Source organism: Bos indicus x Bos taurus, chromosome 19 (assembly GCF_003369695.1).
Source record: "Bos indicus x Bos taurus breed Angus x Brahman F1 hybrid chromosome 19, Bos_hybrid_MaternalHap_v2.0, whole genome shotgun sequence".
Classification (NCBI taxonomy): domain Eukaryota; kingdom Metazoa; phylum Chordata; class Mammalia; order Artiodactyla; family Bovidae; genus Bos; species Bos indicus x Bos taurus.
Window position 1 is genome coordinate 11605131 of NC_040094.1, and position 25996 is coordinate 11631126.

At 37.9% G+C, this 25996-nt stretch overlaps 1 protein-coding gene across 2 annotated transcripts in view; it reads left to right on the forward strand.

Annotated features, from left to right (window-relative positions):
• Positions 1–25996, forward strand: part of DHX40 (DEAH-box helicase 40) — a 49853-nt gene that overhangs the window by 21851 nt on the left and 2006 nt on the right. For both annotated transcript variants that reach the window (XM_027517986.1, XM_027517988.1), the window contains exons 11-17: positions 2072–2152; positions 4760–4917; positions 20157–20271; positions 20775–20883; positions 21571–21665; positions 24801–24870; positions 25187–25415. In XM_027517986.1, the coding sequence (XP_027373787.1) occupies positions 2072–2152; positions 4760–4917; positions 20157–20271; positions 20775–20883; positions 21571–21665; positions 24801–24870; positions 25187–25415 (857 nt within the window). The remainder of the gene's footprint in view (positions 1–2071; positions 2153–4759; positions 4918–20156; positions 20272–20774; positions 20884–21570; positions 21666–24800; positions 24871–25186; positions 25416–25996) is intronic.

Here is a 25996-nt window from a genome sequence, read left to right on the forward strand (position 1 = left end):
TAACCTGATGTCTCTTGTTTTCACCGCAGTATTTAACAAGGTTACATCTGACATCTTTGTGAATAAGAATATGACAATACTGCTGAATTAGGGTATAGCTGCCAAATAGCCAGACCCAGAAAGTATTGATTAATTGTTCACCAAGCCTTGATGGGGGTTTTACTGGTAATATGCTGAATTTCACTTTTTCCTGATAAGCAATTTTAATGAAAATATTAAATAAATGTATTAAAATAACGATTTCCAGATTTTTGGTAAAAATTTGTATACCTAATAGGTAGATGATTAAAACTAAGATTTAGAATGGTCTCATAGGCCAGAACCTGGGGCAAAAATCACCAAGGTAAAAGTCTGAAAGGGTATATCTTAAATCCTATGTTTTGATTGCACATTAAAGAAATTCAATGTGGAAAAGATCTGAAGTTATCTGATGACCACAAACTTAATATGAGTTTGCAGTTATTCTGTTTAAAAATTTTAAAAAATCCTACTGCATAAACTATGATTATTAATAGACTGCAGTGTCCAGATGATTGGGAATTATAGCATTCCTGTTCAGTATTGGTCACTCCGCATTTGGAATTCAGTTTTGCATGTCATTGTGTTTCATGAGGAGTTTGACAAACTAGATTGTTTCTTAAAAAAAAATGATAATTATGTATGGTGGGTCTCTTAGAAACCAGATAATACAAGGAGAGTTTGACAGAATTGGTACTTGATATAATCAAGGGGAGAAATAATTGTCCTTTTAACAAATCTAAAATGGCTCTTGTGTAGATGAGGAAGCTGACTAGTTTGGTATTGCTCTAGGATTGGGGTCACAAAATCTGGTCCAGGCTCATTGATAGTTTTTGTAAATAAAATTTTATTGGAACACAACCATGCCTTTTCATTTATGTATGGCTGCTTTTGCTTTAGCAGTAGAGTTGAGTGGTTGTGACAGAGACCATATGGCCTGTAAAACCTAAAATATTTACTGTCTTGCCTTTAAAAAGTGGCTTCCCTTGTAACTCAGTTGGCCTTTAGAAAGTGCTTGCTAACTCTTGTTCTAGCATATAACAGGACTTGTTGGTACAAGTTGTAGGAAAGCTGACTATAGAACAGTTGACCAAATTTTTGTTTGTTTATATTGAAATAGAGCTGTCAGTCCTGGAATGGACTTTTTTTGTGTAAGATATTGGACCTTTTGTCCCCTTTTGGACCTTTTCCAAAGTGAGAAATTGGAGTGGATAATGTATCATCTCAAAACTAATGGTGGAAAAATAATCCAGTGCAGATAATAAGTAATTACTGTCCCGGTGGGCAGGTGTATATTCACCTTGGTTATATGTCTCTCTGCTGTCCTTTGTGAATATTACTTTTTTCCTTATTTGAAGAAATAATTATCTTCAAGTGTGAAATAGATCCCATGCTCTAGAGGTATCTCTCAATAGTCATACTGACCTTTGTGAATACTGTTAATTGTCTTATGTTGCTTAATGATAGTGTGGTATGTAAGAGAATGTCCTTTCTTTCAGGGGACATGCTCTGAAATATTTAGGGGTAGATTGGCATTGTATTTGCAATCTGTTTGGAGACAGTTCAAGAGAAACTAAGTCCATACATATCCCTACAGACAATAAAACAAATTGGTAAAGTTAATTGAAGATATTTATCATTGTATCAAAAACCGTTTTGAGGTACTGTTAAATAATTTGTAATTTTTTAGCCACTTTCAGTTAATTCTTCACTGTTTTTTTAAATTGTAATAAAAATTACAGACTGCAGAACAGAATAGATGATATTGGCTATGAAGAACCTTTGTTAAGTAGAGAGGAGTCGTGAGAGTATTGCAGCTAAGGGGGAATAAAGAAAAGGGCTTCTTCAATTAAATAGGAGAGTGTGATTCAGAGAAAATGTCCTCCTTTGTGGAATGCTGATGACCATCATAGAATGCTAAAAAGAAAAGAGAGAGAAAAGAAAGACTTGAAAAAACAGAAGGAAAACCTTTTAAAGAAATTTTCAAATCTGTATAAAATCTTGCCATGTTCAAGGAATGAAGTCTCATTTTATGTATCACTTAAACACACAGGTTCCCCTATTTGGATCCACCTAATGAAAGACTTATTTTGGAAGCTCTTAAACAACTTTACCAGTGTGATGCTATTGACAGGTAAAGAAGAAAAACCCTTAAAACCAACTACAATAGATGTTAATCTGTCTCTTTTTTTTAAAGGGTTCTTAATATTTCCCTTTATCATTAGAAAGTGATTTGTTTGAATTGAATGGATTGTTTTCCCTGAAATTAGAATTTGTTCTCAGTCTTCCCTCACCACAATTCTGAAATTATACCATAATATTGTTTTTTTTTTTTTTTTTTAGTATTGGTAGTATTTAACAAGTAATTTGTAATTTCTGAGCACCCTTTCTATTGCCAGGCATTGTGCTGGGCACATCAAAATAATAAGCGAGCCAGAGTCCTTGTTCTCATGACTGTGATGGGAAAAGATTTGGTAATTATTATTGTCTCATTTCCTTAAGGACATTTTCCATGCTTCTGTAGCATTGTGTGTCTGTTATTATATTACTTTATTCTTCCTTATTGTTTAGTTTGTTGGATATATAGGCCATTGAGAGCAAGGAATTTTATCATCTTTATGTATTATGATTATACAGTAGAAGTGAGAAATAGATTTAAGGGCCTAGATCTGATAGATAGAGTGCCTGATGAACTATGGAATGAGGTTTGTGACATTATACAGGAGATAGGGATCAAGACCATCCCCATGGAAAAGAAATGCAAAAAAGCAAAATGGCTGTCTGGGGAGGCCTTACAAATAGCTATGAAAAGAAGACAAGCGAAAAGCAAAGGAGAAGAGGAAAGATAAAAGCATCTGAATGCAGAGTTCCAAAGAATAGCAAGAAGAGATAAGAAAGCCTTCCTCAGCGATCAATGCAAAGAAATAGAGGAAAACAACAGAATGGGAAAGACTAGAGATCTCTTCAAGAAAATTAGAGATACTAAGTGAAGTCAAGTGGGCCTTAGAAAGCATCACTACGAACAAAGCTAGTGGAGGTGATTGAATTCCAGTTGAGCTATTCCAAATCCTGAGTGCTGCACTCAATACGCCAGCAAATTTGGAAAACTCAGCAGTGGCCACAGGACTGGAAAAGGTCAGTTCTCATTCTAATCCCAAAGAAGGGCAATGCCAAAGAATGCTCAAACTACCGCACAATTGCACTCATCTCACACGCTAGTAAAGTAATGCTCAAAACTCTCCAAGCCAGGCTTCAGCAATATGTGAACTGTGAACTTCCTGAGGTTCAAGCTGGTTTTAGAAAAGGCAGAGGAACCAGAGATCAAATTGCCAACATCCGCTGGATCATGGAAAAAGCAAGAGTTCCAGAAAAACATCTATTTCTGCTTTATTGACTATGCCAAAGCCTTTGACTGTGTGAACCAGAGATCAAATTGCCAGCATCCGCTGGATCATGGAAAAAACAAGAGAGTTCCAGAAAAACATCTATTTCTGCTTTATTGACTATGCCGAAGCCTTTGACTGTGTGGATCACAATAAACTGTGGAAAATTCTGAAAGAGATGGGAATACCAGACCACCTGACCTGCCTCTTGAGAAATCTGTATGCAGGTCAGGAATCAACAGTTAGAACTGGACATGGAACAACAGACTGGTTCCAAATAGGAAAAGGAATACGTCAAGGCTGTATATTGTCACCCTGCTTATTTAACTTCTATGCAGAGTACATCATGAGAAACGCTGGACTGGAAGAAACACAAGCTGGAATCAAGATTGCCGGGAGAAATATCAATAACCTCAGATATGCAGATGACACCACCCTTATGGCAGAAAGTGAAGAAGAACTAGAAAGCCTCTTGATGAAAGTGAAAGTGGAGAGTGAAAAAGTTGGCTTAAAGCTCAACATTCAGAAAATGAAGATCATGGCATCTGGTCCCATCACTTCATGGGAAATAGATGGGGAAACAGTGGAAACAGTGTCAGACTTTATTTTTTTGGGCTCCAAAATCACCGCAGATGGTGACTGCAGCCATGAAATTAAAAGACGCTTACTCCTTGGAAGGAAAGTTATGACCAACTTAGATAGCATATTGAAAAGCAGAGACATTACTTTGCCAACAAAAGTCTGTCTAGTCAAGGCTATGGTTTTTCCTGTGGTCATATATGGATGTGAGAGTTGGACTGTGAAGAAGGCTGAGCACCGAAGAATTGATGCTTTTGAACTGTGGTGTTGGAGAAGACTCTTGAGAGTGCCTTGGACCGCAAGGAGATCCAACCAGTCCATTCTGAAGGGGATCAGCCCTGGGATTTCTTTGGAAGGAATGATGCTAAAGCTGAAACTCCAGTACTTTGGCCACCTCATGCAAAGAGTTGACTCATTGGAAAAGACTCTGATGCTGGGAGGGATTGGGGGCAAATGGAGAAGGGGATGACAGAGGATGAGATGGCTGGATGGCATCACTGACTTGATGGACGTGAGTCTGAGTGAACTCTGGGAGTTGGTGATGGACAGGGAGGCCTGGCGTGCTGCGATTCATGGGGTCGCAGAGTCGGACTCGACTGAGCGACTGAACTGAACTGAACTGTTGTTTCTCTTATCAGTGTCCACAGTGTATCATATTCCTTATATTGAATTGAATTTCTAGAGGTAATTTAAAGTTATCTAACTTATTCTGAGTGATAAACATTTCACTTGTACTCTTTGAAGGCAGAAAGACTTAAGAACTTTTTCTTTCCATTAAGGAGTGGCCATGTGACCAGATTGGGTTTGTCTATGGTAGAATTTCCTCTCCCTCCACATCTGACATGTGCGGTAATAAAGGCTGCTTCTCTCGACTGTGAAGATTTACTGCTTCCAATAGCAGCAATGTTGTCTGTGGAAAATGTCTTCATTAGACCTGGTAAGAAATTCATTGATGAAATTTTTTTAATTAATAGAGTTTATTTTTTAGAGCATTTTTAGGTTTATAGAAAAATTGAGGGAAAGTACAGAGTTTTCCCTATTATTAACATTTTTCAGTAGCATGGTACCTTTGTTATAATTAAAGAACCAACATTGATACATTATTATTACTGAAGAGTTCACTGTTTGTGTTGTAAATTCTATAGGTTTCGGCAGATCTGTAATGACACATATTCACCGTCAGAATATTGTGCAGAGTAGTTGCACTGTGTTCCACCCAGTCATTCCTGCATCCCTTCCCCCAAACCCTTAGCAACCACTGAAATTTCTTTTGTGTGCCTTTTTCAATATCGTCCACTATATATTTCGACTATACAGATTCCTGTATTCCTGTACTGGAAGGTATTCCTTCCAATACCTTTTCGGATTGACTTCCTTAGCAGTGTGCTTTTATGGCTCCTCCGTGTCTTTTGGTGGCATGATAGCTCATCTCTGTTTTTTGGCGGGAGCACATAGACTTTCTCCAGTCATAGCTCATGGGGCTTCTCTAGTTGCAGCGTGTGGATTTGGTTGGCTCATGACATGTGGGATCCTAGTTCCCCGACTGGTGTCGAAGCCATGTCCCCAGTGTTAGAAGGTGGACTCTTAACCACTGGACCTCCAGGGACGTCTCAGCTCATTTCCTTTCATTGCTGAATAACATTCCATTGTGTGGAGTTTGTTTATCCATTTTCCTATGGAAAGACCTCTTGGTTGCTTTCAAGTTTTGGCCGTTTCAGATAAAGCTGCTGTAAACATTTGTGTGCAGGTTTTTGTATGAACAGCTTATTGCCAAATTGTACGATAAGAATATGTTTGTATTTATAAGAAAGTGCCAGACTGTCTTCCAAAGTGTTTGCCATAATGCATCCGCGCCAGCAGTGAGCCTGAAATTCCTGTTGCTCTACCTTCTCTACAGCTTCTTGTGTTGGCACTGCTTTGGGGTTTGGGCCGTTCTAGTAGGCGTGTAGTGGTATTTCACTGTGGTTTTGATTTGTAGACCCCGATGGCGTACGATGTTGATCGTCTTTTCGTGTGCTCATTTGCCATTTGTGTATCTTCTTTGGGGAGGTGTCTCTTCTGGTCTTTTTAAATCGGATTGTTTGTTTTCTTGTGTGTGTGCTCAGTTGCTCAGTCATGTCCCACTCTTTGCGGCCCCATGGACTGCAGCCCACCAGGCTCCTCTGTCCATGGAATTTTCCAGGCAGAATTACTGGAACAGGTTGCCATTTCCTACTCTAGGGGATCTTCCCCACCCAGGGATCGAACCTTTGTCTCTTGCATCTCCTGCATTGGCAGGCGGATTCTTTACCACTGCTCCACTTGGGAAGCCCTTTGTTTTCTTATTGTTGGGTTTTAGGAGTTCATTGTATGTTTTGGATAACAGTTCTCTATCAGGTGTGTCTTGTACAAGTATTTTTTCCCAGTCTATGACTTCTTTTCTCATTCTCTTGACTTTGTCTTTCCAGAGCAAAAGTTTTTAATTTTAATGAAGTCCAGTTTATCAGTGATTTCTTTGATGAGTCATGCCTTTGTGTCATATCTGAAAAATCATCACTGTACCTAAGTTCATCTAGATTGCCTCCTATGTCATCTTCTAGAAACTGATGTCCTTCTGTTCCAGCCCCATTTGTTCAAAAGACTCCTTTCTCCACTGTAATGCCTTTGCTCCTTTGTTAGAGGTCATTTGAGTGAATTTGTATGTGTCCGTCTCTGGTCCATGTATTCTCTTCCACTGATGTGTTTTTCTGTACCTCTGTGAATAGCACACTGTCTTGATTATTGAAGCTTTATAGTAACTCTCGAACCTAGATAGGGTTATTTCTCCAGCTTTCCTCTTCCCCTTCCTAAAACATTGTTTTAACTTTTAGTTAACTTTTAGTCTTAGCCACTGGGTCTTTCCCTTTTCACATAAACTTTAGAACTTGTTTGTTGATATCCACAAAATGACTTTCTAAGACTTTAATTCAGATTACATTGAGTCTATAGATCAAATTGGAAAGAAGTGACATCTGGACGGTATTGTCTTCCTACCCATGTATGTGGAATATCTATTTATTTATATCTCCGGTAATTCACTGAACATTTTTTTTTTTAATTACTGAACATATTTTCATCACCATATATCTAGCCCTGCTGCTGCTGCTGCTAAGTCGCTTCAGTTGTGTCTGACTCTTTGTGACCCCATAGATGACAGCCCACCAGTCTCCCGCGTCCCTGGGATTCTCCAGGCAAGAACACTAGAGTGGGTTGCCATTTCCTTCTCCAGTGCATGAAAGTGAAAAGTGAAAGTGAAGTCGCTCAGTTGTGTCTGACTCTTAGTGACCCCATGGACTGCAGCCTACCAGGCTCCTCCATCCATGGGATTTTCCAGGCAAGAGTACTGGAGTGGGGTGCCATTGCCTTCTCTGGTATCTATCCCTACAGGACATGAAACTGAAGATAAACGATTTTTTCATTTTGTTATTCTTTAACTTAGTTTTTTGAAGTATAGGGGGTATATAACGATCCTGGCTGAGAGAATTTCCTTTAACTGGTAAAGGAAGATAACGTGGTGAACCTTTGCCTTGTTACAGTACATTAGTAATATATTAACTTTTTTTTCTCTGTGATCAAAAGAAATGGTAGCTCAGCCCTTGTACCCTTAGAGAAAGGATTATTTTGAGGTTTTCATGTCTTTAGACTTCTGCTTCTTTCCTTTCTTAGCGTGTCAATATGCGACACAACTTAGTTCATCATATGTAAGCTTTGCTCTCTTCTACTCTGTGTGTGGGGAGGGGAGGCACAACTTTCTTTTCTTTTCAAGGAGCTCCTGAATTGATAGTGTATCTTGCCTACAACCCAGACTTAACAGTAGTGTGCTATCTCACTGGCCATATCACTTTATGGCTATGAGTGTTGGTTCAGATTGGTTTATTATTGTGATGATTATAATGGAGGATAAATTTTTGTATAAAAATACTCTGTAGTCCAATCAATGTTCTACCTATCCCAAATAGATTGCAATGTAGTATTGGTGTTTTGTGTGTGTGTGTGTGTGTGTGTGTGTGAAGGATAGAGAAACCTGGTGTGCTGCAGTCCATGGAGCTGCAAAGAGTCAGATATGACTTAGCGACTGAACGGCATATATATATATTTATATGTGTATATATTATTTATACTGGTCACATTTATATATATTCTTGTGTATACATATATGTATACACACGTATATGTGTATATATTATTAAATTATACTATTAACATTTATTTTATATGTTATTTATTTGTGTATACATATATGTACACACATATATGTATTATACTATTTACATTTTATATGCATTTTTTGTATATATGTATATGTACATCTATATTTTATATATATATTTATTTGGGTATACATACATTACTCCTTGGAAGGAAAGTTATGACCAACCTAGATAGCATATTCAAAAGCAGAGACATCACTTTGCCAACAAAGGTCCATCTAGTCAAGGCTATGGTTTTTCCAGTGGTCATGTATGGATGTGAGAGTGGGACTGTGAAGAAGGCTGAGTGCTGAAGAATTGATGCTTTTGAACTGTGGTGTTGGAGAAGACTCTTGAGAGTGCCTTGGACTGCAAGGAGATCCAACCAATCCATTCTAAAGGAGATCAGCCCTGGGTGTTCTTTGGAAGGACTGATGCTAAAGCTGAAACTCCAGTACTTTGGCCACCTCATGTGAAGAGTTGACTCATTGGAAAAGACTCTGATGCTAGGAGGGATTGGGGGCAGGAGGAGAAGGGGATGACAGAGGATGAGATGGCTGGATGGCATCAGCAACTCAATAGACATGAGTTTGGGTAAATTCTGGGAGTTGGTGATGGACAGGGAGGCCTGGCGTGCTTCAATTCATGGGGTCGCAAAGAGTCGGACATGACTGAGCGAGTGAACTGAACTGAACTGAACATGCACACAGACACACACATCTCTATTTATTTTATATGTATCATTTATTTGTGTATACATATGTGCACACGTCTATATTTATTTTATATATATATTATTTGTGTATACGTATATGCACACCCACACATACTGTTTATTTGGCTGTCCTGCATCTTAGTTGTGGCACATGGGATCTTTTAGTTGCAGTGTGTGGGATCTAGTACCCTGAGCAGGGATCAAACCTGGGTCCCTGCGTGGGGAGTGTGGAGTCTTAGTCACTAGACCACTGGGAAGGTCCTGCAGTGTAGTTTTTTTAAGTATCAGAATTTTGATTCTAATAGTATCCTAATTGCAGTTTTTTTTTTTTTTTCCTAGTAAAATACTATATGCAGTAAATAAGGTTGGCTGGCTTTTGTTAGGTAGTATCAAAGCTAATAATACTCTTTTTCAAAACTATTATAGAGTATTGAAGTGAGAGTCAAGAGATCAGGATTCTAGACTGTTGGTCTGGTTTTTCTGGATTTCATTTTTTATTTGGAAAACCAGGGAGTTGGATTGAGGTGATCCAACTCTAACAGAAATGTTGAGAGTTGTACTTTTTATACCTTTTATATCTAGTCGTACCTTTTATATCTAGTTTCAGCAAGTTTTTAACATTCTGCTGCATTTGCTTTATTATTCTATTCTCTTTGTTTCTCTGTGCATGTGTGAAGTGAAAGTCGCTTAGTCGTGTCTGACTCTTTGCGACCCCATGGACTATGCCCATGGAATTCTCCAGGCCAGAATACTATAGTGGGTAGCCTATCCCTTCTCCAGCGGATCTTCCCGACCCAGGAATCGAACCAGGGTCTCCTGCATTGCAGGCAGATTCTTACCAACTGAGCTATCAGGGAAGCCCTTAAAAGTGAAAGTTACTCAGTCACAACCTTTTGCGACCTCATGGACTACACAGTCATGGAATTCTCCAGGCCAAGAATACTGAAGTGGGTAGCCGTTCCCTTCTCCACGGCATCTTCCCAACCCAGGGATTGAACCCAGGTCTCCCGCATTATAGCCGGATTCTTTACCAGCTGAGCAACCAGGGAAGCCCTGCATGTGTACATATATATATTTATAAGTATTTATAAATATACATTTTATTTCTTTTTCTGAATCATTTGAGAGTAAATTGGAAACATTGTGCTCCCTTACCACAGAATATTTACATGTAATTTACTAAGAACACAGGCAATCTCTTATTTAACCATGGCACATTTATCAAAATTAGGAAAATTAACATTGATACCTGATGCAATACTATCATCTAGTCCAGAGTTCATATTCAAATTGTTCATTGTCCCTAGAATATACAGAAGTGGTTTTAGAATCACTAAGCTATACCACTGTGAAAGGCAGTCCTTTATAACTAGAGTTCAATATTTGCTTATAGTTTTTTTCTTCTTTTTTAAATTTTTATTGTTTATTGTTTATCTTTTTTTTGGTTTTATTTCTCTCTTCTTTTTTTTTATTTTGAGGTAAAATTTGCATGTAGTGAAAAGTTTAAGTGCTGTGTCTGTAATTCAGTGAATTTTGTGAAATACATTTACTACTGTAACCCATACTCCTGTCAAGATCTAGTTTTATCACTCCAGAAAATTCTCTCAGTGCCCCTTCTCAGATTCCATCCCACCTTCTTACAGCCAGCCTCTTTTCTGATTTTTTCAGGTTAGTTTTGCCTCTTCTGAAACTTCATGTAAATAAAATTATATAATATGTGCATTTTTGTGCTTGGCTTTTTTTGGTCAACATATTATATGTGAGATTCATCCATATTTTTGTATGTATCAATGCTTTGTTTTTTTTTATTGTTGACTAGTATCCTGTTGCATACTATAATTGGTTTATCCATTATCCTGTTGACAGACGTTTGAATTGTTTCTTGTTTGGTGCTATTTATGAATACAGCTATTTTGAACATTCTTATGCAAGAGTTTTGTAGATATATATTTTTTATTTATCTTAGGTAAACTAAGAAATTGCCAACTCTTGTGGTAAATTTTGAAATCAGTGTTGTTTTGGTCATTCTATATTTTTTGCATTTCCGTATGTTTTTAAAATCAGCATATTAGTTTTTTCAACATAAGCCTGCTAAGAATTTTGATAGGGATTTTGTTGAACCCTTAGCTGGCTTTTTGCCATTTCTTAATATATCCTTGCTCTAGGGATTATAATACACATCTTTAATTAAAATTTACTCAAAGTTAATATTTTATTGCTTCATGTGAAATATAAGAAACATTGGAATTGTTTAGTTCCACTTATTCCTCCATCATTTGTGTTATTATTGTCATATATATTATATTTACATAGATTATAAACCTCACAATTTACAGTAGTATAATTTTTCCCTTAAGGCTTCATGTATCTTTGAAAGAAGTCAAGAGAAGAGAAAAATTAAGTTGTTTCCATAGCTAGAAGTAAAATTCCAGGTTTTTAAATTCTTATTTAGAACCTCTATCTGTGATAGACTGTTAGTTTTGTAGCCCTTGAAGTTGTTCAGGTCTTAGGTTTTGATTATATGTTCTTTGGTTTTTCTTCTTTATTAAGTCCTTGAGGTGGTTTTTGGTACCTAGAGGGCTTTTACTTGGGTTTAGGAACAACTTTATTACAGTTTAGCAACTTCAGGAAAGGAGGGACTTCCCTTTGCTTGCCTAATATTTGGCCTTTAGATATCTATGAACATAGGACAGTCTAATTCTTTAGAATATTGAGATAATAGCCAGTAGGAATGTCTTGTATTTTGTGCTTTGATGGGAAATTCTTAAGTAAGTTTTGTCTTTATGAAGCACTTGATATCATTGATGTTAATGGGTATAAAGGATGAATTACCCTGAAAGCACTCAAATAACACAGAGATTTATCAGTGTTTTTAAATTCCAAACAATGAAAATATAACTGTAAAGCAGTCGCCTTGTGTATTGTCTTGTCAGACTCAGGATTAGGTTTTATTAGGTTTACTTGGGCATCTGCACAGTCTTCCAGAACATCAGGACAACCTATAGTTTTTTGGTAGGTTTCTCTGATCTTTCTGTTGAACATTTGGGTGGTCTCATATATGACAATTCCATAGGTAATATCATATTCAGTGGTGAAAGCCTTTCCTCTAAAACAAAGATGCTCACTTTAGCCGCATCTGTTAACATAGTATTGAAAGTCTGAGCCACAGCAGTCAGACACAAAAAAGAAATAAAAGGTATCCAAATTGGAAAGAAGAAGTAAAACTTAATCACTGTTTGCAGATACTATACATATCTCAAGATGACTCTCTTGAACTTTTTTCTTTGTTTTCTTCTTTCCTACCAGGAGCTCAAACTCGAAACCTCTTGACACCAATGTTTTTAAGTTATTATCTCCTAGCGTCATTTATATTTGTCCTGCCTTTCCATTCTTTTTATTACCATCCTAATGGGGCTTCCCTGGTGGCTCAGACAGTAAAGCGTCTGCCTACAGTGCAGGAGACCCGGGTTCGGTCCCTGGGTGGGAAGATCCCCTGGAGAAGGAAATGGCAACCCACCTCAGTGTTCTTGCCTGGAAAATCCCATGGACCGAGGAGCCTGGTGGGCTACAAGTCCATGGAGTTGCAAAGAGTCGGACATGACTGAGCGACTTCACTTCACTTCAGACATAGAAAACTCTAAAATTTCTGCCAAAAAATTATTAGAACTAATAGTGATTTCAGTAAAGTTGCAGGATATATTATTAATATTCAGAAATCTGTTGATTTTCTATTCACTAATATATGAACTATCAGAGAAAGCAAGAAAGTAATCTATTTTGAATTACATCAAAAAGACTAAAATATTGTTAATAAATTTAATCAAAGAAATACTCTGAAGACTTTAAGTTACTGAGGAAGGAAATTAAAGATGATATAAAGAAAGGGGATGATATCTCATGTTCTTGGGTTAGAAGAATTAGTATTATTAAAAAGTCCACACTACTCAAAGCAATCTATGGATTTAATGTAATCCCTTTTAAAATACCTGAGACACTTCACAGAACTAGAACAAATAATCCTAAAATTCATATGGAATCATGAAAGACTCTGTATTGCCAAAGCAGTATTAAGAAAAAAGAACAGAGCTAAAGATGTCACACTCCTTGACTTCAGAGTGTACTACAAAGCTACTGTAATCAAACAGCATGGTATTGGCACACACACACACACACACATACACACACACACAAACAGACACTTAGATCAATGAAACAGAGTAGAGAGCCCAGAAATAAACCTGTATACTTACGGTTCATTAATGTATGACAAAGGAGGCAAGAATATACAATGGAGAAAAGACAGTCTCTTTAGTAAATGGTGCTGGGAAAACTAGACAGCTACATACATACTTGTGGAATGTTTGAAAAAGAATGTATAAAAGAATGAAATTAGAATGTTTTCTCACTCCATGTGTAAAAATAAACCCAAAATGGATTAAAGACCTGAAAGGAAGACCTGAAACCAAGCAGAACACTCTTTAACAGATGGTGTGATCACTCACCTAGAGCCAAACATCCTGGAATGTGAAGTCAAGTGGGCCTTAGAAGGCATCACTACAAACAAAGCTAGTGGAGGTGATGGAATTCCAGTTGAGCTATTTCAAATCCTGAAAGATGATGCCGTGAAAATGCTGCACTCAATATGCCAGCAAATTTGGAAAACTCACTAGTGGCCACAGGACTGGAAAAGGTCCATTTTCATTCCAATCCCAAAGAAAGGCAATGCCAAAGAATGCTCAAACTACTGCACAATGGCACTCATCTCACACGCTAGTAAAGTAATGCTCAAAATTCTCCAAACCAGGCTTCAGCAATATGTGAACCGTGAACTTCCAGATGTTCAAGCTGGTTTTAGAAAAGGCAGAGGAAAAAAAAGAAAAAAGAACAATAAAGAAAAGGCAGAGGAACCAGAGATCAAATTGCCAACATCCGCTGGATCATGGAAAAAGCAAGAGAGTTCCAGAAAAACATCTATTTCTGCTTTATTGACTATGCCAAAGCCTTTGACTGTGTGAACCAGAGATCAAATTGCCAACATCCACTGGATCATGGAAAAAGCAAGAGAGTTCCAGAAAAACATCTATTTCTGCTTTATTGACTACTCCAAAGCCTTTGACTATGTGGATCACAACAAACTGTGGAAAATTCTTCAAGAGATAGGAATACGAGACCACCTGACCTGCCTCTTGAGAAACCTATATGCAGGTCAGGAAGCAACAGTTAGAACTGGACATGGAACAACAGACTGGTTCCAAATAGGAAAAGGAGTACATCAAGGCTGTATATTGTCACCCTGTTTATTTAACTTATATGCAGAGTATATCATGAGAAAACGCTGGGCTGGAAGAAGCACAAGCTGGAATCAAAATTGCCGGGAGAAATATCAGTAACCTCAGATATGCAGATGATACCACCTTTATGGCAGAAAGTGAAGAGGAACTAAAAAGCCTCTTGATGAAAGTGAAAGAGGAGAGTGAAAAAGTTGGCTTAAAGTTCAACATTCAGAAAACTAAGATCACGGCATCTGGTCCCATCACTTCATGGGAAATAGATGAGGAAACAGTGGAAACAGTGTCAGACTTTATTATTTTTTTGGGCTCCAAAATCACTGCAGATGGTGACTGCAGCCATGAAATTAAAAGATGCTTACTCCTTGGAAGGAAAGTTATGACCAACCTAGGTAGCATATTAAAAAGCAGAGACATTACTTTGCCAACAAAGGTCCATCTAGTCAAGGCTATGGTTTTTCCAGTGGTCATGTATGGATGTGAGAGTTGGACTGTGAAGAGAGCTGAGTGCTGAAGAATTGATGCTTTTGAACTGTGGTGTTGGAGAAGACTCTTGAGAGTCCCTTGGACTGCAAGGAGATCCAACCAGTCCATTCTGAAGGAGATTAGTCCTTGGTGTTCTTTGGAAGGACTGATGCTGAAGCTGAAACTCCAATACTTTGGCCACCTCATGTGAAGAGTTGACTCATTGGAAAAGACTCTGATGCTGGGAGGGATTGGGGGCAGGAGGAGAAGGGGACGACAGAGGATGAGGTGTCTGGATGGCATCACCAACTCGATGGACATGAGTTTGGTTGAACTCCGGGAGTTGGTGATGGACAGGGAGTCCTGGCCTGCTGCAATTCATGGGGTCTCAAAGAGTCGAACACGACTGAGCGACTGAACTGAACTGAACTGTAGCAATATTTTTTTGGATCTGTCTCCTACGGCAAAGAAAAAAATATATATATTGTATATGTGTATATATATACACATACACACACACACACACCACCCCCCCATACAATAGAATATATTTATCTTGGGCATAAAAAAGAATGAAATTCTGCCATTTGCAACAAATGGATCAAGTCAGACAGAGAAAGACAGATGCTCTGTTATCATTTATATGTGGAACCTAAAAAAAGAAAATAGTGTGTTATTTGCTCAGTTGTGTCCTACTCTTTGTGACCCTGTAGCCTGCAGTCCATGGGGTTGCAAAGAGTCGGATACGACTGAGCGACTTCACTTTCACTTTTCACTTTCATGCATTGGAGAAGGAAATGGCAACCCACTCCACTGTTCTTGCCTGGAGAATCCCAGGGACGGGGGAGCCTGGTGGGCTGCCGTCTATGGGGTCGCACAGAGTCAGGCACGACTGAAGCGACTTAGCAGCAGCAGTAGCAGCAGCAGCCTGCCAGGCTCCTAGGTCCATGGGATTCTCCAGGCAAGAAACCTGGAGTGGGTTGCCATTGCCGTCTCCTGGGGGTCTTTATGACTCAGGGAGTGAACACAGGTCTCCTGAATTGTAGGCAGATTCTTTACCATCTGAGTTACCACATATGCATTTATGTAAATAACAGAAACAGACTTACAGATATAGAGAAAGAAATAATGATTACCAGTGAGGAGAGGGAAGCAGGGACAGGTAAATTTGGGGTATAGGATTAACAGATACAGACTGCTATGTCTAAAATAAATAAGCAAAAAAGATATATTTTATTGCACAGGGAAATATAGCCATTATTTTATAATAGCTTTAAACGAAGTATTTGTTGTTCAGTTACTCATTCATGTCCAACTCTGTGACCCCACGGGCTGTAGCACACCAGGCTTCCCTGTCCTTCACCATCTCCTGGAGCTGTTACTCAAACTCATGTCCATCGAGTCAGTGATGCCATCCAACCATCTCATCCTGTGTCATCCCCTTCTCCTCCTGCCTTCTATCTTTATCAGCGTCAGGGTCTTTTCCAGTGAGCCAGCTCTTTGTATCAGGTGGCCACACTATTGGAGCTTCAGCGTCAGTCCTTCCAGTGAATATTCAGGATTGATTTCCTTGAGGATTGACGGGTTTGATCTCCTTGCAGTCCAAGGGACTCTTCAATAGTCTTCTTCAATATTATATTATTAATATAAAGTATAGTAGTAGGATTATACTTAAATGAAGTATACTCTGTAAAAATATTGAATCACTATATTATTGTTCATCTGAAACTGATATAATATTGTACATCAACTATACTTCAATAAAAGCAATTTGTAAAATCTGGCTGCTCTGTTTCAATTTTTGCTGGCCTGCCTCTATTGGTATTACACCAAGCTGTTAGTCTCCCCGGATTGCTAGGTGATTGATCTCTTGTTTTTAACAGTGCCCTAGAGCACAAATTGCTACATAGTCTGATCTAAATAAAGTTAGACACCTTGGCAGAGGCATTCCTTGGCGTCATCCAAATCTAATTGCTTGAGGCAACAATTGCTATTGGTTTCTTCTTCATACTTGGAGAGACACTCTTCTTACATGTACATATGTGATTTAGGGTTAATTTTTAAACTTAGATCATCAAGAAGTTTAGCTGCGACAAAATGCAGCTTCAGTTTTTGAGCATGTGACTTGCTGAGATCTTGTTATATCCCCAAATATGTATTTGTTGTCCAGCTGCTATATAGTCTTTATAGGTTAAGCAATTCTTTCTTGGGTCTTAGTCTTTGTAGATCACCTAATTTAGTTTATTACATCTGCTCTGCTTAGACGCTCAGTTGTGTCCAACTCCTTGCGACCCCATGGATTGTAGCCCACCAGGCTCCTTTGTCCATGGGATTCTTCTGGCAAGAATACTGGAGTAGGGTGCCCTTCCCTCCTGACCCAGGGATCAAACCCATGTCTCTTCTGTCTCCTGCATTGGCAGGCGGATTCTTTACCACTGGTATCACCTGGGAAGCCCAGTTTATTATACTTATTGGTAAAACTGGCTAGTATTTTCAGATCTATCATTGAATAAAGATTTTTAAACATCAAAATGATGATGCCGTCAACATTTTTAATAATCTCTCTCTTGCTGTAGTAAGCTGTGTACACAGTGTCTGCTAGTATAGATGTTGCTTTAGAAGTCAAACAATGGAGTGAGGGCTCTTAAGTGTTTTTAAGATGGTAAAGAGCATTGCCTTAAAATGGACCAAATTTAAAATAACATTGTGTTGGTTTTAAATTTTTTAAAAATATTTAAACTGTGATATATTTAGAGATAAGTGGTACTTTATTACAGCCTTACTCCCCTGCTTCTGCTCTGAAGATTGTTGTTATTGAAACTCTTCCTATGTAATAGTTTTGTTTTCTGGTTGATTGTATATAGAAAAGTATTGCATTATCTTCCCAAAGGAAGAAGTTAAGCTGATACAGTCTACAGTCTTGTTTTGCTGCTTCAGTTCCTTGTTTATGTTTTTTGCCTCAGAGCATTATTTGTCTGAGGTGAAACTGATAATAGAATTTCATCTGGGGAAAGATAAAAAATTAAAGAAAATGACAAGTCTACTGGGAAAGTAATTAAAGATAGATAGTCAAACTATTGTTCAGTCAGAGGATAAACTTGCTGAGATTGTCAGAACTGTGTGTGGTAATGGTTTTTTTTACTTTTCTACATTTCCTGAATTTACTTTGGGACTTCTGTCAGTTTTAATTTTAATTAATTAGGTTATTTCTGAGGGAAGAGTTAAGGAAAAGAAAAAAATATTCTCTGTATTTTCTCTTGGCTTTGAGAATAACTGGGAGGAGAGACAGAGAGAAGGTAATAGCTGTGTGGGAAGGACAGCCAGAAAAGCAGTGGGCTCTGTACATGTTTTAAAGTCTGAGCAGGCAGCCACCATGAACAACAGAGATCCAACGCTGACCACGCAGAGTTAATCATCACAAAATATAAACTGAGTTTAGAATTGTAATCACTCAAGTTTATTGTCCAACTCTTTTTGACCCCAAGGACTGTAACCCCCTCTGTCCATGGGATTCTCCAGGCAAGAATACTAGAGTGGGTAGCCATGCCCTTTTCCAGGGGATCTTCCTGACGCAGGGATCAAACTGGGGTCTACTGGATTGCAGGCAGAATCCTTATCATCTGACCCATTAGGGAAGCCCTCACTGCAGTTACTCTGACGTTTTAATAAGAAAGGGTAAGCGTTTGTGTGAATAGTCGTGGTGGGTGTTGCAGCCACACTGAATGTCTCTAGGGTCAGGTGCAGGGAAGGGAAGAACTGAACCATCAAGAGGCTTCTCTGAGGTCCATAGCCCAGAGGTCCGAGGCAGCAGGGACTCTGTTTATATCCATTCAAGGATGTCGGAGCCCCTGGTTGATAGGTAAGCTCGTCTCTTAGTGTTGGAAGCTAACACATGGTTAATGCTTTATTTTAGTGCATTTTGTCTTTTGGCCTAGTATCTTTAGATACTATTAGATAAAATAGATACTATTAGATAATTAGACAAAATTAGATATTTCAGCTTAAAAAATCAATGCTCATGACTGATTCAAGACATGAGCGTTGTATCTTTACCTTGACAGGACCATTTGTGTGGTGTGTGATAAATCATATTTGCTCCCCTTTTGTCTCTAGCTACTTCCTTCCATTGTTACCCAGGTCACTTAGGTGGAAACTACTTAAAACCTGGGATGGAAGACTTTATATCTTCGTGAGTGTTTTGTTTAATCAGATTGCATTCTTCCTAATACCAGGAACTGATGCTTTGCAGATTCACATTGTAGTCTGTGTAAGTGCTGCTCCCTGCAATTAGGCAACGTGGGGCCTCTGCTCAGTCTAGCTGTGATGGGTATAATAGGAGCTGTGGCTTGATGTTGCGCAATGAAGGAAGAAGCCCTAGAAAATTTTGAGGAAAAAAAAATGTGGCCAGGGGACTCCGAAAGAGATTAGCCTGGGTAAAGTGCTGTGTGGGGAACTTGGGCAATCAGTGAACATATAATTCCTGAGTGGGATTGGGTCAAAGTCACTAATAGATAAATCAGAAACTTAAGGGTGAGCAAAAGAAACCAGACGCATAAAGTACATTTATATAAAGTTTAAAAACAAATAAAGCCCTTTCATTGGGTTAAAAGTCGGAATGTGGTTATCCTTGTGGTGGGGGCTGAGTAGTTATTGAAAGAGAGTGAAGAAGGGGCTCTGGGATGTTGGTAATATTCTGCTTGTTGATTTGGCTGTCGAGTACATTGGTGTGTTGGATTTGTGAATATTCACTGAGCAGTACACTCAGAACCTGTGTAGTTTTCTGTATGCATGATATTCTTCAGTATAATATTAAAAGAGAAAAGTTTGTAGTATTTCGGTTTTACATATGTGATGGTCCTAATTGTCTGTAATTAGGAATTGGATAAATAGAGGTGGGTTAAATTGTGTTATATCCTTATACCCCTGAGAAATACAATGTAGGTATGTTTGAGAATGAATGCTTCTATACATACTTAGTTAAACTGTTATTAAATAAATAAAAGAAGTATCAGAAGAAACTTATGAAGAAAATAAACCATCATACACAATGCTTATGTGTGTATATATGTGTGTGTGTGTGTGTGTGTGTAGAAAATATCTTAAAGGACACATACTAAATAGTTAACAGTGGTTAGCCCTGAGGATTGACTTGTGGATAATGTGACAAAGTGGGAAACATTGAACTTTTACTTTTTTTTTTTTAATGTGAACATTGGTTACTCTTACGGTGAAAACAAATAGTAAATTCCAGATACTCTTTTAAAGGTAATTTGATTGAGAAGTAATGTTGCTATTCTAGCAAAAATCTCCAAAGTGATTAAAGAGGAAAAGGAATTGTGGGAGTAGTTAGAGGTCTACAGTCCCCCACCGAAGAGTTAAGTCATTCTCCATTATTTCCCCTCAGAGGGTGAGGCAGATTTCAATATGCTTGAATAAACAAAGGGAAGAAAGAGGCTTGATGTAAAGTGGAACTAAACTGCCTTTCCAACTGTCATTTTAGTTGATCCAGAGTACCAGAAGGAAGCAGAGCAGAGACACCGAGAGTTGGCAGCTAAAGCTGGAGGATTTAATGACTTTGCAACTTTAGCCGTCATCTTTGAACAGTGCAAATCAAGGTATGTGAGATAGTTCTTTGAACTGGAGAGCCTTCGTTTGAAATACAGCTTCAGTAAGAATATGACTTCAGACAGTAAGTTTCAGTGGGGATTATACTGACCTCAGTGTATTTTTGTGAACATTAGTGAGATTTCTCTGTGAGGTGACTGTGACCGTCATTTATTGTGTAATATTAACTCTTGTCTTTCTTCTCTGCTTAACCTTTCTTGAAAACTGACCTCATAGAATTTTGATTCTGTATAACTAGTTTAGATGAGAAAATGATTGGATGTTTGTTAAAGCATATATATATAAAGAAATCTATTTACAAGTTATTTTAATTCACTTAGAGGTGTATTAATTTGTTTTTTCATATTCCTTAAAGTGCTTTCTTATTAATTGGACAGGTCTCATAAAAGAGCTGACAGTTGCTTATCTGTTTCTAGTTGTGTGATAGAAATGAGAATGTTAGACTTGCACTTGTGAAAGATACTTTTGAGACACCAGTGTTTTTGTGTTGCAGTGGAGCTCCAGCTTCATGGTGCCAGAAACATTGGATTCATTGGAGGTGCTTATTTTCTGCATTTCGTGTTGAAGCTCAACTTAGAGAACTGATCAGGAAGCTTAAACAGGTGATTGCTGTGACTTTTTTTCCCCTTGAGTGGCGTTTTGGCAAGACCTTCTGAGTTCTCTCCCCAAAACCGTGTGTATTATAGGGTGTTGAAGAATGACTTGTAGGAACAAACGCCGTTACTGACCCTGTGCACACAACTCTGTTGTCCCTTATCCTTTTGGGAGGCTCTTTTCCTGGCCTTGGGTAATTTCCTCATAGTCATGTGCTTATCAGTTCTCAGTTGAACTCTTGAAGCCCTCCTGTAGATCTCTGGGGTCCTCTGCAGATTGCTTCTCTCCTGAACTTTGGCTGGGGATTCTAGCCATCTTGGTCTCTCTGGATTCTCAGCTCTGTCTCTTTAACTCAGGGAGTTCTCCAGGTTTCACTCGGGTTTTTCCTTTCCTGTACCTTGGTTCAGAATCTCTCTCAAGGTTGACTGTAAGCTGAAACAGTTGTTGGAGTTAATTCATTTTTTTTTCCTTCATTTATTTCTCAGACTCGTTGTCCTTCATATAGTGCTTTGGAAATCATTATTTCATATGTTTTGTCCATTTTTTTGGTTGTTTCAAGCAGAAGGGTCAATCTGGTGCCTCATATTCCGTATCGGCCAGAAACAGAAGTCTTTAGAAATTTGGAGTTTTCAAACCAAAAGATTGTTTCAAGTTGTTCTCTGAGACTTACCACTATACATGTATTCTGTCTACAGCAAAGTGATTTCCCAAGAGAGACCTTTGAAGGCCCTAAACATGAAGTCCTGCGAAGATGTCTTTGTGCCGGTTATTTCAAAAATGTAGCTCGAAGGTAAGCACTAAGAGCTTAAGAGACGGATAGAGAAATATAACTGTATTTGATGACCATATTGAACTATTTAATATTACAGACAATTTGATTTAAGCTCTGTGTTTATGATGACATCAATTACAGAGAACCTTCTTATAATTGTCGCTTGTGCCGGGGAAACTGCAGTGGCTGAGAGTGGGATATTGAAACTCATGTGGGGAGGAGGGGAGTCTGCAGGACAGCTGTCCAGCATGGGGGGTTAGTGCCCAAGCTGAGGGACAGTGGTTTTCTTGCAGAGAAGTGGCTCTTTGTGGAGCGTGAAAGCCAAATAGGTTGAGGATGGCATCCCTGATGAAGGATGGTTTGGTGTGGACTGTCAGGGCTTGAGCAGGATTGGGGAAGGTACTCACATGGGAATTGTTTGGTTGTTTGAATGTCAGAGTCTGAGTGAAGGGAGGGCATCTTTGTGGGAAAGGGGCAAGAGTGGTGGTGATGGGAGATTTGTTATATACAGAGGAGTCGATCACATAATTGAAGACATTAAAGTAAATGGTGAAGGGAGTTAAAAATACTAAAAGAAAACAGGAATGAGCCCTGTGGTATTGATTGAAATTTCAGATATTACAGTTTTTATTTTTTATTAAGTGGATGGATAGATAGATACGATAATAAAAAATAGGTGTTACTCTGTGTGTGTGTATGATATGTATTTGTATGTCTGTAAATATTTATGTAACCTAACTATGAGATGGACTAGGAGCAATAACTATAATAGCAGTGAATACACTTTGTGCCCAGATCTTTTTTTTTATTTTTGGCTGTGTCAGGTCTTGGTTTCGTCACTTGTGGTCTTTGTTGGATCACGCGGGATCTCCCGTTGTGGTGCATGGACAGACTCTAGCTGTGGCATTCGGTCTCAGTAACTGCAGCGTGTGTGCTTAGTGCTCCACAGGAATATGTATAAAGTCTTATAGGAAATCCGTTGTGACAATTAAGGTTTCACTCTGATAAGTTTTTTGAATAACCTTTGTGTAGGGAAGTACGGAAGAGGATAAGAATTTCACATTAACAGGAATTAGAAAAATTATAGATAAACTGTTCTAATTATATTTTAGAATAGTGAAAATTATTTATACCTTTGAAAAGAGATGTAGTATAATAAATGTAAAGAATGCTGTATTTAAGTCCAAAGACCTATGTTTGGGACTTGCTTTCACCATGTATTAGCTCTTTGATCTTGAGAAATGTGGTATCGTAGTTTCCCAGCCAGGGATCAAACCCATGTCCCCTTCATTGCAAGGCTGATTCTTAACCACTGGACCACCAGAGAAGTCCCTCTGCACAGATTTTGACTTGGAACAGCCATCTGCCACATAAAGGACCTTTGGAGAAATAAGGCTGGAAAAGTACACAATGAGCCCCAAACATCTTATTTTACCTGTAAGCAAAGTGGTCATCAGTGAAGGTGGAGGCCATGTGACCAAGTACAAAGGAGCCAGTTTGAATAGGCCCAGGCTGATCGAAGATGGGATATTTTGACATTCATAATACTGATAGTAATGGATTGAATAAAATGTGAAATCCTGGGTCTATAATCATATAAATTAACAAATGAGTAAATTAAAAGTTTAATGACAAATGGAATTGTTTACAGAGTTGAGCACCTTTTCACAAATTTCTTGTTAATTACAAAGGGAAAAAGTAACTTCTTAGTGAAGAAGCCTGGCAGATGTTACCTAAATCAGACAAGCAAAGTGAACATCATCAGAAATGAAGTAAATCAAAATCTTGTTCCTCCTGATAGGATGTAATAAAAACAGAACATCTCTTCTGTGATATTCTTGCCAAAGATCTGTAACCTGAGTCTAATTGTCTTAAAACAGACAAAATCAAATTGAGGGACATACTGCAAAATAACTAGCCTGTAATCGTTAAAGGTGTCAAGATCTTGAAGGTCAAAGATAGACTGGGGGGTGTTTTCCAGAATAAAGGAGACTAAAGGATCATAAAAAGTAAAGGCAATACATGATTTCTGAACTGGGTCGTTTTGCTATAAAGGATATTGTTAGGACATTTGATAAAACTTCAGTGGGTTCTGAGAATTAGATGCTAGTAATATATCAATGTTAATTCCCTGGTTTTGATGGTTTTACGTTGGTTATGTAGGAGAATATTCTTGATTATAGGAAATACACACTTTCCTATTTGGGGATTTGGGGATGATGAAGCAAAAGATTGGTGACTAACTTTCAAATGATTCAAGTAAAAAAGATTTTTGTACTGTCCAAATATGGACTGTGTAGATATATATATATACAAATAATTATAATGCAGTCTGACCTGGGTTATAATAGGAATATATGTAAAGTTTTATAGGAAATCAGTTGTGTGATTAAGCTAAGGTTTTATTCTGATAAGTTTTTGGAATAATCTTTATGTAGGGAAGTAGAGAAGAGGGTAAGAATTTATGAAGTTAATAGGAATTAGAAAAATTATAGATGAACTGTTCTAATTGTCTGTTTTAGAATGATGAAAATTATTTATACCTTTGAAAGGAGATGTAGTATAATACAATATAAAAAATACTGTATTTATGTCCAAACACCTATGTTTGGGACTTGCTTTCACCATACATTAGCTCTTTGACCTTGAGAAAGCTATCTAATTTATTTGAATCTCAGTTTTGATCTTTTAATAAAGTACCTGGCTGTCAAAACTAGTAGGTTTATTTGATGCTTCATTATGAAAGCATTTTGGAAATTCTAAAGCACAAATACAATATTATTGTTAATATTACTACTTACCAACCAGAAAGTTTTATAATTAAGTAAAATCACTATATAAGTTGTCTCATTAGTTTTTTGTTTTTTGGCTGCACTGCATTGCTTCAGGAATTTTAGTTCCCTGACCAGGGATCAAATGCACGCCCTTGGCAGTGGGATCACAGAGTCTTTACCACTGAACCACCAGGGAATTCCCTGAATCATTAATTTTAAGATGAATTGGTAGAGAAGTTATAGTGACAGTTAAATAAATACAAACCTCTCCATACAGTACTCCTTGTAGTAGGACATATAATTTTTCATTGTTAGTGCTGTACTTATTTAATTGTTTTTACTGTTCTTGTCTTTGATCCTTTGGTTTTTCGGTTCTTAGGTCTGTTGGGAGAACATTTTGCACAATGGATGGGCGTGGAAGCCCAGTTCATATTCATCCTTCCTCAGCAGTAAGTACCTGAATTTTTACTAATAGAAAGAAATTTCTTCCTATTGTAAAGGAAGCTGTAGAAATTTCTTCCTTTTGTAAAGATGTAGGAATAAGTAATATACAGATGTCTTCTACTTTTCTCTGAAAAAAGAGATGTGAGGATATGTTTAGCATATATCTTATTACATAAAGGTATTGGTTGATGTGTGCCTCCTATTTGATCGAAGAATATAAAAATTAACTCAGAAAACCTGAGGCTGTTAATGTTTGGTTGGTCTAATCTGGAATAAGGCAGGTTATTGAGTTGTCATCCTTAAATGAATTCTTTTGTGTAGCTTCATGAACAGGAAACCAAACTTGAATGGATCATTTTTCATGAGGTATTAGTTACCACCAAAGTTTATGCAAGAATTGTGTGTCCAATCCGTTATGAATGGGTGAGAGACTTGCTACCCAAGTTGCATGAATTTAATGCACATGATTTGAGCAGTGTGGCCCGCCGTGAAGTGAGAGAAGATGCGCGAAGGAGGTGGACCAATAAGGAAAATGTAAAGCACCGAAAGGGTGAGTGAATCACGTGTTCTAGAGCGCAGGCGTCCACATTCTCATATAGTTGCAGAAATGCTGTTACAGAGCTTCGGTCCTGGCTGTCTCCTCAGACAAGCAAACAGTTGTCATGAGCCTCAGACGTACTTTGACTTCCTTCTTTCCTTCCAGTTAATCATGTTTTTCTTAACCCCTTTGTCCAGCAGCATTATTAAAAATATCTATTGAACTTTGGCCATGTGCTAACAACTTCAATAACCCCATTAAATTTCCACAATAACCGTATGAAGTAACTACATATCCCCACTGTATGGATGAGGAGATACTTAGCAGCGTACAATAATTTGCTGAAAATCTCAAAGCTAATATTTGGTGAATCTGGAGTTTGAATCCAGGAAATTTGATTCTGTGGCCTCTATTCAGTCATTATGCCAGATTGCTTGCCAGTAGTGCTTTACTATTTTTATTTCATTTATAAAATTTTGTGAAATATTACCTCGAACATTTTTTTTTCCAAGAGATTTTTTTTTTCTTGAAATGTTAGGCCCCTAATTGCAGTAGTTAATATTACTACTTATCAACCAGAAAGGTTTGTACTT